This window comes from Eptesicus fuscus, chromosome 3 (assembly GCF_027574615.1).
Source record: "Eptesicus fuscus isolate TK198812 chromosome 3, DD_ASM_mEF_20220401, whole genome shotgun sequence".
In the NCBI taxonomy this organism is placed as follows: domain Eukaryota; kingdom Metazoa; phylum Chordata; class Mammalia; order Chiroptera; family Vespertilionidae; genus Eptesicus; species Eptesicus fuscus.
In genome coordinates, this window is record NC_072475.1 from 89,231,512 (window position 1) to 89,246,969 (window position 15,458).

At 39.5% G+C, this 15,458-nt stretch overlaps 1 protein-coding gene across 2 annotated transcripts in view; it reads left to right on the top strand.

Moving 5' to 3' along the window:
- Nucleotides 1-15,458, top strand: part of VGLL3 (vestigial like family member 3) — a 46,713-nt gene that overhangs the window by 16,081 nt on the left and 15,174 nt on the right. For both annotated transcript variants that reach the window (XM_028128058.2, XM_028128059.2), the window contains exon 3: nt 6,849-7,382. In XM_028128058.2, the coding sequence (XP_027983859.1) occupies nt 6,849-7,382 (534 nt within the window). The remainder of the gene's footprint in view (nt 1-6,848; nt 7,383-15,458) is intronic.

Here is a 15,458-nt window from a genome sequence, read left to right on the forward strand (position 1 = left end):
TCTCGCACTGATTATTTCCCCTAATACTCGGGATAATGCATTTCTATAAGGAAGACCTGGGATAAATATGAATCGAATGATTAAGGGACTGACTTAGATAAACCAAGTTCATACCATGTACCCCAGATTAGAAAAACAAAAGTGTCCTCAATGGAGAATTTATTAGCAATACCTTGTACAAAATCATTGATTGCAGTTTTGTTATTTGTAAAATAAGGGGGTTGAATTAAGTGATTATTGAAATATTTTCTCTGTAAAGTTCTGTGATTTCAAATGTATTATTTACTTCCCATTTGTGAATAGAACTTTGCCATAGTTGTTTCTAGTTGTGAATCAGCATTTTTAGATAAACCAAACATAACTTGGATATAATTGATAGATTCACAAAATAAAGGTTTAGAAAATAATATCTTAAAAAGAGGTATAATAAATTGAGACCCCATGTCTAGCAAAGAGAGTTATGGGGAGTTTTGTATTAATTGCCAAAGTCATACATACAGGTTTGGTTAATGCAGTCTTTGGGTTCTGTTTGTTTTGAGTTCAAGTTTGGGCCTTCTTACTGTCTGGTTGCAATGTGATTTGGAATTAATTACTTAAAATCTCTCTGTGCTCAACTTTGCCTATATCATATGTGTTTATTGATATCCATTTCCTAGGGTCATAATAAATATTTTTTAATAATGTGTATGGAGAATTTGGCATAGGGCTTGATGCAAGGTACTAAATGAAGGTCAGGTGCATTTTCTCTTTTTCTTGTGTCCACTCATTTTACACATAAAACACCAACCTTGGGTCTTTATACAGAAACATTGTGTCTAGAAGTTTGTATTTCTGGCAGAAACACAGTGTCTTGGACATAGTAGTTATCAAGGCTACTGACAGCGTTGTTGGCCATCATGGTAATACTTTATGCAGGAGCTGCTGACCAGCTGTATTGAATTAAAGGGTCTAATTTAGGGCAGGGGATTTTTACAGTGCCACACAAGTGCTATAGTGCTACAGAGGAATTTAAAACTGCATTATGTTTGATTGCAGAATATATTTACACAGTAAATCTTTAGACAAGAATAGAATGCCAGCTAATAATGGAATAATGGTCATACTTTGTGTATCTTGATGGTGTGAGGAAAGTCCTGTTTAGGTGTTTTGCAGCTGTTAGGCAAACAATTGACAAGAAATATTTGTACTTTGTTCGGCACGATATAATACAATTCTCTCATATTTCACTACACATTCTAGCAGAGATTGAATAAGGCTTCTCAGTTAAGAAAATCTAGTGAATCCTATTGTCCCCTTATCCCCATCCAAATAGAAACAACAGTTTCAAATATGTCTATGTATTGATCTCAGCTCCCCAATATTACAGAAAGTGTGTGTGTGTGTGTGTGTGTGTGTGTGTGTGTGTGTAGGAAAGGGGAGTCCTTAAGTTGAGCCACAGCAAAATAAAATCACTGACTTAAAAACCATGCTGAGCCCAGCCAGTGTGGCTCAGTAGTTGAGCGTTGACCTATGAACCAGGACATCATAGTTCAATTCCCAGTCAGGGCGCATGCCTGGGTTGTGGGCTCAATCCCCAGTAGGGAGTGTGCAGGAGGCAGAAAATAGATGATTCTCTCTCATCATTGATGTTTCTATCTCTCTCTCCCTCTCCCTTCCTCTCTGAAAGGAATAAAAATATATTTAAAAAAAGAAAAAGAAAAATCATGCTGAATAGTAACATATTTACTGACATTTTTTCTTACTGTAGCGGCAAAGCAATTGTTGCTTGATTCATCTAGTAGTGTGTGCTTTGAGCAATTCATTCTGGCCGGAAAGACCTCTCTAAATGAGTAGTAACCTAAAACAGCAAAAGGGAGAGGGGGAGAAGGACCGGTTTTCTGAGCCACTGAGGCTGGGAAGGAGATGGTGGAGCCAGATCTCCAGGAGGCTCTGCTGGGACCGTTGCTGCTGGACGTTGAGAGCAGGCACCTGGAAGAAAAATGAGGTCTGAGGTACCTCAGTGTCCTGCCTCCAAAGAGTGTGGGCAACTGCTGTCGCCCTTTGAATCTCTTATTTTAGAGTCACAAGACCCATTTTGAGCAACTCTAGAACAAAGTAGATAGAGGGCAATCTTTGGAGATAATGGTAATGCCCAATTCCCGCCTGACAGAAAGCGTTGGAACACATATCCTTTCACCTCTGACCTAACTATTTATTTTCATGGGAAGCAGAACAAGAGGATGGGAATTAAATTATAGTGTGGACCCTTTAGGTTAAAAATGTGGTAGCATTTTTTTTCACTGAGTTTACTAAAAAGATAAATGTTATCTTTTAACATTGCTGTTTTAAGTCAATATTTGTTCTAAGAATGTTTTCTGAATGTTTTTAAGATAATTTGATAGTGGTTCTATAGCATTTTATTGTCCCATTTTCCCTTTTAATATAGTTCTTTTTCCAAAATTAAGTGATACAGTACTTAATTAAAAAATAAATGTTGAATTTTCTATTGCTTATATTGTTTGCCCTTAGATGTTTTCTTAGAGATATTTATAGTTAATGTAAAAAGTCCCCCAGCTACTATGAATTGAAAGAATCATTTGATGGCTCATGCTAAATTCTTCTATATCTCTAAGATATATTTCAGGTATAAATCACACAATGAAATTATTGGGTATATGTTGGGTGGGTTGTAGTGGATAATGTATCAATTTTGTCATTTTGTTGTTTAGGAATATGGGTGTGTGAGTGTATAATATTTTTCAATCCCAAATGCAAGCTGAATCAATGTATAGATTTTTTGTATGTGTCAGATTGTCAGCGTTAACATCATCCAACTGTCTAGTAACACTGATCCCACAGTCACCCTGGAGAGTTAACATTGTTCAGTCTGAATTGCCTCCACTAACCTGAAAAGTAATATTGCATGGAAATAGCTCATACACAGTTTCTCATATGCTTTTTCATCCAACAAATGTGGCTGTGATTAAGTTCTTGTGAGCAAAGAGTCATGTAATGAAAAAAATTTACATACATATGAAATAAGTACACTGATTCCCAAGCATGAAAAAAGAGCATATCATCTGTTTCTTTGTATCAAGATTTTTTCTTAACAATCAAGATACCAAAGAGTGGTTTTGAAGTTTAGACTTGTCCTTAAATATATTTTCTATTCAGTATCATTTCATTTACTTGTAAAATGTAACATTGTTTTTGAAAAGGCTGCATATTATACTAATCTCAAGAGACATACCAACTGGGAAAAGACTAAGTTGCTTCTAATTTTATTTTTCCCTAAGGCATTTTAAAGCTTTGTTCAGACTTTATGAAGTGCATTTTTAAAAATAGAGTTTCAGTTTCAATGACAATGTGTTCACTAATCACAATACAATACTTCCTAAATAGGACAAGATTTTTGGTAAGGAATTTGTTCATTATTCACATTTGTACATGCATATCCAAAATGCTTAAGCATCTATAAAATAAAATTGGGTCCATGTACATATAAATGAAAATAAATAAAAGGAAATCAGCCAGAGAAATGACGTATACTCTCTGCACTTTTGATATTTTAATGGTGGCTTTTACTGAGGAACTCCGTATCTCTGGCACACACCCGCCGGTTGGGTTCAGCAATGTTTATAATAGGATTTTGGCCTCACTAGGAGATGACAGTTATGAGTAGAATGAAGGATTTGGTACCAAAGATTGGATTTTTGAGAGCAAAGTGGCAGATTGGTGGTGGCAAAGCCACACTGTATGATGTAAGGAGCCTCTATAAACTCCTTGTATGGGTTTTGAACTTTACACATTGACAGCTTCCATTGTGGGTGTGACAGAAATATTCCATAATGAGCATCACTTAAGGCAAATTGAAATTTCTTCTCACAGTTTATGCAATTTTCTTTCTTGTCATTAGCAGCTATTTTTCATATGTCAAAGGAAGACCATTCTTAAATAAAACGTATGTGCTCCAGTGCTAGTAAGTTTGATTTTAAGTGCTATTTTCTGATGGATTGTGATTGTGACGAAACAAATTCATTCAATGAAGAGTATGCCAGGACTGTTTGAAGATTTGAAGAACGATGTCCACTTCTATCCTTTGCCTTTGGAAGACTAATACTTCCTACATTTCCCAAGGGTGTTGAGGTCCACAGAGATTCTTTGGGGGAGAGACTTGATTATGAGACAGGACTCGCTGTCTGTCCATAGCATGAATAGAGTGAATGATGAGCACTCTGGGCAGACGGGAGAGAGTGGGAAAGTTTGCAGTGCTAGTGCCACAGCCTTTAGGGAGGCTAGAGAAAGGAAATATTTGAATACCACAGTGATATCCTAATTATGTTAGTCAAATTACAGATGTGGTGGTTGATTCACATTACACAAGCTTTCCCTGAAGTTAAACAAACAAACAAACAAACAAACAGACTGGCCTGGACATTTATGAAGTGAGAACATGGACATGGATATGTCAGACTTCTGAATGCTTTTATTTCATAGTAATTCTTAGGATGTTCTTTATTCAATGGAAAGATCTAGCAAGTTTTGCTTTTTTTGTGTGTTTTGTGTGTGTGTGTGTGTGTGTGTGTGTGTGTGTGTATACCCTAGCATAAAAATACTATCTTACTTTACAAGTATGACTGATATGCTAAGCAACCTTATCCTAATCTATAGACAGAAATAATTTACACTTTACAGAGTGATAGAAGTATGGAGCCAGAAGATATTTAGAATTTTCATTCAAGTGCCTCATACTTTAGTGGAAGACTGAGCCACAGAGAGGTCAACAGATCCATTTGGTGTCATAAAATGAGATAGGATTGCCCTAGTCAGTTTGGCTCAGTGGTTAGAGTGTCAGCCCATGGACTAAAGGGTCTTGGGTTCGATTCTGGTCAAGGGCACGTACCTCGATTGTAGGCTTGATCCTTGGCCCCAGTAGGGGCACATGCAGGAGGCAACCAATCCATGTGTCTCTTTCACATCCATGTTTTTCTCTCTGTCTCCCCCCCTCCTTTCCACTCTCTCTAAAAATCAATGGAAAAAACTATCATCAATTGAGAATTAACAACAACAAAAACAAATAAAATGAGATAGGATAAGAACTGAGTGCTAGTTTTCTGACTGAGCTCTCTAGACTCCCAGTCCAGTGCTCACTCATTCCCACCACACCATGGCCACAGGCTCTCACTGGTGGTGTAAGTCTTCCTAAATGGAGATCTGATTATTTCAGTCTCCAGATTAAAACTGTTCAAAGCTCAGAGAGCTTCTCAGGACAGCATCCATATTCAGTACATGGTTGGCAAGGTCATACCCACCTGTGCCCTTCTTGGACCCTCGTGTACATTTTTGCCACCTTTTGCCCACAGAACTCTTTTTAATCCTTCAAATGGTACTTTGCATGTATAAGGTGTGTGTGTGTGTGTGTGTGTGTGTGTGTAATTTTTGGTCTTTTTCACATACTTTTTTATTTGCCTAAAACACTCTTCACTACTTCTTCCCAAGGCTAGCCTTACTCTTCCTTCAACTTAGCTCTCTCTTTCTTAGGCTTCTGTGCTTTCCTTTATAGAGCACCTACCATGTCACGTGTGATTTATTGTCTGTCCTCTCTCAGGTTGTGATTAAAAATGACATCTCTTGGCCATCTGTGGTTGGTACACAGTAGGTCTTCTATAAATATGGTACTAGGATTGAGTGGAGAAAGTGAATTGAAGCAGAGTCGGGGAAGGTTATCTCTATTATTTCCCTTTCCCAAACGCCTTCTCCAATCCATCACTCGTACTTAAATCTCTTGATTTCCACAGGATCTTCACCAAAATCTAATGTTCAGGTTATAGTGACAAGTGTGCCCTCTTGTGGCACAGTTATGAAGGCTGCTGGCCATCCAGGAGGCAGGCTACCTGTTTCAAAGCTCATTTTCCTACTGGCCAGCTGTGACGTCTTGGGCTTCTCCCCTGCCTCTATTTCCACTTGGATAAAATGGGAATAACAGTAACAACAAAATAACAATAACCACCTGAAGGGAGGATTCCTTAAGATCATCCATGGAAACTGTTGGGCATTTGGTCACTATCATTAAGTGTTAACTATTATTCTTTTTTTTTTTTTTTTTTTTTACAGAGAGGAAGAGAGAGGGATAGAGAGTTAGAAACATCGATGAGAGAGAAACATCGATCAGCTGCCTCTTGTACACCCCCTACTGGGGATGTGCCCGCAACCAAGGTACATGCCCTTGACCGGAATCGAACCTGGGACCCTTGAGTCCGCAGGCCGACGCTCTATACACTGAGCCAAACCGGTTTCAGCTTAACTATTATTCTTATAGACTCCCAGAACTCCACAGAAAAAAAAAAAAAAAGCTTAGAATACTCTTTCTGATGGAAAATGAGTGTTGGTGAGCATAATTAAATGCATTCTTGTTTCCATTTGTTTCTTTCAGCATTAAAATGTTTAGTTTGAATGAAAATTATATTTGCATTTAAAGGAAGTTAGTAAGCATCATCATTTCCAACCTACTTGAACCCCATCTATGGCATACGTTTTCTTTCCCTAGGACTAGGGACTTAGGACCTTTGCTCAGACTTGGTGGCAGCAAGTCACTCAGGAGGAAATGAAGCTATTCAACCCCAACTTGGAGACCTCAGTACAGATTGTGACTGAATAAACTGCACAGACTAGGGCGGGGGGACTCAGCACCGTGAACCCTGCACGTTGACGTGGCCTGGGGACTCAGAGGCTCACCTCGCCTCAGCGCACCTCTGTGTGGAGACAGGAAGTGCATCCTGATTAGCCTGCTACAAAATAGTGGACATGTGGAGGCAAGTCTCTCCCAGGATGGAATCTTACGTGAATAACTTATGTTTCTGTTTCCTCAGACAGCTCAGCTCTCGCAAGTCAGAGGAGTAGCTTCCCGACGTCCTTTTGGACCAGCTCTTACCAGCCCCCCGCACCCTGCTTGGGGGGAGTTCACCCTGACTTCCAGGTCACTGCACCCCCTGGCACCTTTACTGCAGCCGACCCCAGTCCCTGGCCAGGACACAGCCTGCACCAGACTGGCCCGGCCCCTCCCCCTCCTGTGTCTGAGTCCTGGCACTACCCTTTGGCATCTCAGGTGAGCCCATCCTACAGCCACATGCATGATGTGTACTTGCGGCACCACCACCCCCACGCTCACATGCACCACCGGCACCACCACCACCACCACCACCACCACCACCCTTCTGCTGGCCCCGCCCTGGATTCGTCCTACCGGCCCCTGCTGATGCCATCAGTGCGAGCGGCCAGGATTCCTGCTCCCCAGTGTGACATCACAAAGACAGATCCAGCCACAGTCAGCACTGCTACCTCAGCGTGGGCCGGAGCCTTCCATGGAACTGTGGACATAGTGCCAAGTGTGGGGTTTGATACAGGTGAGCTGGGGGAACGCCCCCTTTCCGTAAGAGAAAAAGTTAAGAAATAAGTATTTAAAAGAGGGGATGTTCTAAGTACCTTGAAATATCTTTTTCTTATGTGTAAAGTTAAGCTTTGCCAATATGTTTATAGAACCTGACCATTTGCAATAATTCCTGCAGAAACTGATGTGAGTAATTCATGGCGTACAGTCTGAGGAAGCTAGTGATCTGTTCCTTTGGACTGGAATCTTTGGTACTTTATGCTTATAAAGTATATTGAGCATATTCTCTAAATCTCCCTTGTCTCTGTGCTCTATGCTATGTGCAATGCCTAATAGAATCATAAATAGTATGTTTCAGTCATTTTTCTTGCTCTTCTTTTTTGTTAGGTCTTATTTATGGTTTATAAAACAAAGCAAATTGCCTCCTGGAATGTAGTCCATGGTCTACTCTTTGAAAAAGACTAGAGAATGTATTTTTTTTTAATTGGATTTTTCTTCCCTTCCTTTGCCCTTTTGTCACCCCCTTATTTCTCCTCTTCACTTTCCTCTCTTTCTTTCTCCCCCTCTCTCTCTGTTTTAAATAACACCAGACTTAATAAAACTACTATAAAGTTTATGTTCAACAGATTTATAAAAAATGATAAGAGAAATATTTATTCATAGAGTATTCAGCTCCTCTGGAATTCACTGGTTCTGAAGATCATGGTGTTAAATGTTTGAGCTTGGTTTTTGGACCAGACTGTCATATTAATAGTATTAATAGTTCTGAGTTCACAAAATCACAGGCTTCAGAAGCTAAAAAAGACCCATCAAGTCAGTGATTACATCCCCAGAGTCTACATTCCAAAGGCACCCACTTCACCTCCAGTCTCAGGTTCTTTCCCTGGAACATTTGGCGACACATTAGAACTTGCTTTCCAGAAGATTAGAGAGTCACTCTTTCCTTGGTTTTCCTGTAGTGTGCAGGGTCTTTAACCTGAGCGCTGGTTCACAGAAAAGAACTCCCCAGAGGAATGCATGCCCAGCATCAAGTGGCATTCACTCCGACAGGAGTGGAACAGCCTTATCTTGGTTATTGCCTCTGCACTGAGCTTTCCAAGCTGGTCCGTGCCTGGCCTCATCTAGTTCAGCTTCCTATGGAGTCTCTGGTTCAAACTGCTTTTCTAAGAAACTGTCAGGGGACTTGGTTCTCTCTCTCTAGGAGAAAAGAATGTGGTGGGGCTAACAATAGGCTCCCCTTCTTTCTTAGCCGCATGCTAGCAGCATGAAGGCAACTCTTGAGTTGTTGGATGCCTGGGGCCAGATCTGAGTAGAGTTCCAGTCTGGTAGCTGCTATCCTGAGTTGCCAATTTCTGGAGGCTCTTTCCTGTGGTCCTTCCGTGGAACCTGCATGGCCACACTTCATGCCTTTAGTAGGCAAAAGGATGTTCTCTCCTTTCTCAGTCACTTTGGGCTGCTGTGACAGAGTACCATACATTGCGTGGCTTAAACAGCAAATATTTAGTTTTCATAGTTCTGGAAGCTGGAAAGTTCAAGGTCAAGGTTCTGGCACTTTCAATGTCTGTGAGGGCCCACTCTCTGGTTCATAGACTCTGTCTTCTCAATGTGTCCCCAGATGGCATATGAGACAAGGGAGCTCTCTGAAATCTCTTATAAGGGCACTGATTCCATTCATGAGGGTTCTGCCCTCATGACCTAATCACCTACCAAAGCCCCCATCTCCTATACTATCACACGGGTCATTAGGATTTAACCTATGAATTTTAGGGGGACAAAGACGTTCAGTCAAAAATATTCCCTCTGTGTATTCTATAACATAAAGACCAAAAATGTGTGATTGCTTATTGCTCTCTATTTCTAATTCTCTGTTACCTGTTACCTACTTTTCTAGTTATCAGCTTTGGGCTGTGAGAAGAATTGGGTAGAAGTCTCACTATGATTATGTTTAACTGTGTCGTAGTTGATTCTACAGGGATTTCTGGAGCCCAGATGGCTTTTTATGATTGTCCTGCCTTAAGTCGAGGTGGATGGGCTTTTTTATTCCTGTATTGACTGACTATTGACTGGTTATTGGATGGATTTGCCTATTGAAAGGGGAAATGCCATTATGCAAGATGGCTTTATTCAGCTGAAGGCAATTCCCAAAGAGAGAAACAGTTGAAAGTCATGAGCTGCCAACAGTGGGGAAATGGATGTTTTAATATGGAATGGGGAAGGATCAGTGGCACATCACAATATCCACTATAGGGTGTTTCACTTGCCTCACCTGTGCCCTGGCTCTATTTCTTGTCATGCCTGATTTACTTTCACTTGTTCCCTTTTTTGGATAGATACTATATACTTACTAGAGGCCCAGTGCACAAAATTTGTGGATGGGGAGGGTCCCTAGGCCTGGCCGGTGATCAGGGCTGATCAGGGCTTTCTGGCTGCCGGCCCCAGCCTTCCTTCATTCTGTGCTGCCCCCTGTTGGTCAGCACATGTCATAGTGAGTGATAGAACTCCCGGTCTCCTGGTCCAACTCCTGATGGAACACTGCATATTAGCGACACACACACACTCTAGAGGCCCAGTGCATGAAAATTCATGCACTTGAGGGGGGTCCCTCAGCCTGGACTGCCCCCTCTCACAGTCTGGGATCCATCAGGGGCGGGAGGCGACCTGATGATCAGGGGAAGGTGATGTGCCCATCACATCTCTGCTGCTGCCACTGCCGGCAGCGCAAGCCTCAGCCAGCCCTGGTTACCTGAGCCTCAGGTGGCCCTGGGGGACTCCAGAGGCAGGCGCGCAGAACAGCCGGGCCTGTCTAGGCCGCGCATCTGCTGCCCCGGTGGGGCTGAGGGGACTGGGCACCACAATCTTGTGGCTGTGTTCGCTGCCATCCTTGAGGGCATGGCAGTCAATTAGCATATTCCCTCCTTATTGGCTGTGGGTGCCACCATCTTTGAGGGCGTGGCAGTCAGTTAGCATATTCCCTCCTTATTGGTTGTGGGCATTGCCATCTTTGCGATGGCATGAAGGTCAATTAGCTTATTCCCTCTTTATTAGATAGGATTGATATACATCATACATCATAACACAGCTGCCTTCCTCATGAAAATACCTATCTTTACCAAAACACTGTTATCGCAAATCCCATATTAGGCTTTGCCCATTCTCTTTAACAGTCTCAAAATTGGGTTTCATGGGAACAGTAGTTTTGGCATGTGATAATAAAAAGTCCGTAGTGAGATGATTTAGTTAACATTGCCTACCACATACCTCTCTTTGAGATCACAATAATACATCCTTTAGTAAAGAAACATGTTAAAATTTAATAGGAGATTTTCCACTCTGATTTTCATATGGGCACATTTTGTTTTTAGCATACTCTTTAACTTTTCATGTAAGGCTCTTTGGGAATGCTATTTAGCTTAGTTTTTATCCCATAATAAAAGCCACAGATTTCAACTTTAATAAGTGACTTTCACCTTTATTTAAGCTACTGTAGAGAGGAAGATTAAGAATGGTAGCTCGAGCCAAAGATAAATACCTAGAAGGATAAGATGAGGAAGGGAGAGTCCAGAATATGGAGGACTAACTTCAGTAAGCTCAAAATATTGTACTAGTCCCTTTTGTGTTAGGAAAAGAGAGTTATGTGTGGACATAATTGTGATTGTGAGACAACATAGTATTAGATATGCATGTGCGAGTGCAAGACTTTGTCTCTTCTTATCATGCACATATTTTTTGTGTGATAACATTAAGTAAATTCTGACCACTATTCATCTTTCAGTGGCCATAACCATACAATGCATTTTACTGCAATGCTGACATTCTTATTTTCTGTTATTACCAATAATTCACCTAAAATAAGATATACAATGTTTCATATCCCCACCAGTTTGAATTAATTTTTCAAGTAAAGATTTGTTAATGAAATCTTTTTACTGAAATACATAGTTGACTTTATTTATAACTTCCACTTTAACCACTGTTTTTAAATTTAGCAAAAGGAAAAGTTTTGCTTTGTGGTATGACTTTTTCTTTATAAACCCAAGCTGCTTATGGATTGAGATTGTTTTCATCTCTAGATCCACAGATATTTTTCTTAGGATCCCTCATGTTATTTTAGCTATAATTTTGTTATAAAGTTATTTTTTTATGTTGAGGAATGTCATAATTACTCAATATAAAATGTACATAAACATCATAGAGTTGAGGTACACATATTCTTTTTGCTAAGATGTATTTAGGTAGGCTAAAATCACACCCTCCCCCAAATAACATTGTGTGTTATCGCACAAGTTCAGGAAATCTGGAGGTAAAAGGGATTTAATACGTTGCTGTACCTCTGGCTTCTCAAAAAATTTTTTCTTGTAAACATTAGCTAGACATTTGCAGCAGAAATAGTAGATTTTATGACTGAATGACTCCACCCCAACTGATGGCTAGAGCCAGATATTAAACACTATCTGGTTCCTCTCTCACTAATGAATATGTTTTCAGCTATGGAGTGAAGTCAGGATTATGCATCATAGCATGTGACATTTATTTTTTCTAGACAGAGAAAAACAATACCACAATAGCTACTAGCCCTACAAATGACTTACTCAGTGCACGTTGTGAAAATTTCCATAAGAAGCTATGTTTCTAGTTTCTCTCAGATGTTGAGGCATAAACTGAATTGTTTCTGAAGAGACTTTCCTACCAATGGGCTTGATATACCTGTGAATAGAATTATTCTGATTAGAAACCTTGAAAAAATGTTGAGAACTTAAAGTTCAATAATAGATAGGGAGCACTGGGCACCCAGGGGAAGATTGGAGTACACCAACATCCTTCTTACCTATCTTCCATAAGCACTTCGTGTCTGATGAAATCATGAAAGTCAAGTCACAGTAAGCGGCTTTCTGAATTCTTTATAGTATGAGGCCTGTAAACCACATTAAAAATCCTGACTTCATCTGAATCTTTTTCATCTGAATATTTTGTGAAAGAGCCCTCATTTACAAATTATAAGATTATATTTTAATGAGATTTAAGTTGTAATTATTAGTGCCCAAAATTGTTTTAAGTGTTCACTTTAAAATAGGTGAATTAAACTATTGCAGTGGTTAAGGTACTGGTGTTCAGTCCTACTCAATACTATGCAGATGCCTTACATGCTCTTCATTAGTAGAAACATGTATATTTTTGTTTTATCAAGTACAGCAAATAAAATAGCAAGGTGAAAAATAGCTATGCGCTAGAGCAGCAAATGGAAAGGAAGTTTCTCTCCAGGAAGGAGGGGTGGACATCAAGTTACATCTTGCTTTTCCATCCAACCTGTAAGTGTGCCATCTCACTAGATCTCATCTCAAGACCCAGGCCTTCTTGGAGGTGGTCTGGTGCTGGCAAGTGTAGGCAAAAAAGATTGTGATTGTGTGAAAGTTCTCAGAATAATGATGATAAACTATTTTAACATCCCCTTTTTAAATGTTGCTAATTTTTAAATGTTACTGAGGACAGTAATGGAATTAAAAACATAGAGCTTTATATCCAGTAACCTCTTAGAAAAGTATTTCCCTCTCTGAACATATACATCTGCAAAAAAAGACTAAAAGAAACCAAGAGTTACCAACCTAAGAGATTTTAATATTTGCTCCATATCATAATGCTCCCATTCCAAACTTTATAATGAGAGAGAGAAATAATCAGAGAGCCATAGTAGTAATTGACAGGATAGTATGATATATATAAAAGATATAAGTACTAAGGCATTTTTCACCCTAGAGAAGAGAGGATATCAAAGTGACATATTTTGAAGTTTAAAAACAGTTTCCAACTAAACTCAGTTTCCCTCCCATATCTCCTCTTCTCATGGTACATATATATTCGTTGTTGCAATTTTGAAGATTATGGAGTTAGTGATGCATTGAAGTCTATCCTGACATTAACAGTGATTTTTATAAATGATAGGGAAATTGTCTCTAGTGGTTTTGTAAGATAGAATAGGCATAGAAGTTTACTTCTAATCATTTTACTTCAGCAGGGAGACACATTAAATGGCATTTTAGAGAAGCCAGGCCCAGGACTCTGATCTCTCAGTGGCAGTTGTGCTGTTCAATAAAGGTTTATAGATTTCTGGATACTTACCTTGGGGGTATTATCTGAATTTAGATAGTTAAAATGTCACAAGGCAATAGCTGCTGATTAAAAAAAAATACTAGTCAGAATGTTTACAAACTACTACTTTCTCTGGACTTTTAACAAAGTGTATTATGATTTGGTTGCAATAAAGACTCTAGTAATTAACAACCAATTGCTTCACACTTTCACAAAGCTTTTCTTCTCCTTCATGGACTTATGTCATAAGTCTATTTTTCACTGAGAGGAAAAAAAGATCACCAAAAGTGTGTTAAATTTTTCTGCACTCTTGAATGGCATTAGTTGTACAGGGCACGTGTCCAGAATGGCAATTTCGTGACCAGAAGGGTAATGGGAACCATCTTTGAGATGCATGCAAAACAACAGGCGATCCCAGCCAGAGAGTTAGATCTGCATGAACAGGACCTGGATGGTGAATCAGAGGGGGAAATGCATTCCAGAGCACTGCTGTCAGTGCTGTCTCCATGGCTGGATTCTGCAGGACCTTAATGAAATTCCTCTGCGGCCCCAGAGCTGTGCCGATCTTGTCCAGGCTCTCTTCTGGGCCTTCATCCATTGAATGGTGCCATATGTCACACTGCCCAAAGCATGGGGTTTTCTCTCACGATCCTTCCACCTTACAGGGTGAGTGCAGAGGCTTTCTGAGAGGAATCTGCATGTTTTAGGATGCATTTGCTCAATAATACAAATAACCACGTGTGCACATAAATGTGTGTGTGTGTGTGTGTGTGTGTGTGTGTGTGTGTGAGAGAGATCAATTTGAATCCCTGTTAAATACAATTTGCTTTAGGGATAATGCTATTTCTCATACATTGCTGGTAGAAAATTGAAAAGTTATAAGCTTTTTAAATACTAGAAAATGTATTACGATTTAAAGTACTCATAGACTTTGGCCCTATGAGTCTATGCCACATAAATATAAGCAATGGCATTTGAAGATATATGTGCAAATTGTTTATTGTGACAATGTTCACAGTAGTAAAATACTGGAATCACGTGTCTTCCACGAAGAAGGGGATCTATGAGTGAAATATGTTCTATGTGGTTTTGATGACTAAAAAAAATAAAAGCTACAGAAGAACATACATATGCACTTATTGTCAAAACTGGATGACAAGAAATCCTGGATGTATGTGAGTCTGTGTGGTGTGTGCATGTACATATAATTCAATGAAAGTAGAGAAAACTAGTTGGTCAACATGTGTTTCCTTTTAGGGCTGCAGGTATTGCGGTCACTAATTTGAATTTAAGGAGGAGAGAAGGAGAAGAGTGTAGAACAAAAAACATATATACATATACTGTATATATGTATATGTATTTATGTATGTGTGTATATGAATATGTATGTGTGTGAACCAGAAACAGGTAGAGGAAATAGATATTAATTTTATTGATAATTTATCCTCACCATCAAATCACTTAGGGGCCCATAAAAATGATTGCCAGAGATATGTATGGGAAAAGCAGAGAACCAAAAAATAGATTCTAGGACCAATATCACCACTTTGCTGTATTAGGTTGAATAACTCTCATAACCTCTTCCTTAGATGCAAAACGAAAACGATAAGTCCTTTGACACAACTGGGAGGGAGATATCAATGAACGAATGCCCATGCTTGTGTTTTCTAGATGTTGACACATGATGCAGAACTAAAGCTCTCATTATTCTTAATAAATATGGTGCATTTCAAACAGATAAAGAAGTTCACACTGGAGATCATAATGACATGTGAATACTGGAGATGCAAGCTTTAACACCTCTGCCACTTCCTGACTGTATCTTTTGGAGTTAAATGTCGTAGTAGTGGTGTTTGCTGGTATTATACAGTAAAAAAAAGGTGCTTTTTCTTAATTGGGCACACAATTGGAGAGGTGGGATAAAGAGTAGAGATAAGGGTTTGAGGAGTTATCGGTATGTATAACTTCAAGACATTTTTAAACATAATTTTCTCTCTCTAGAACAAAC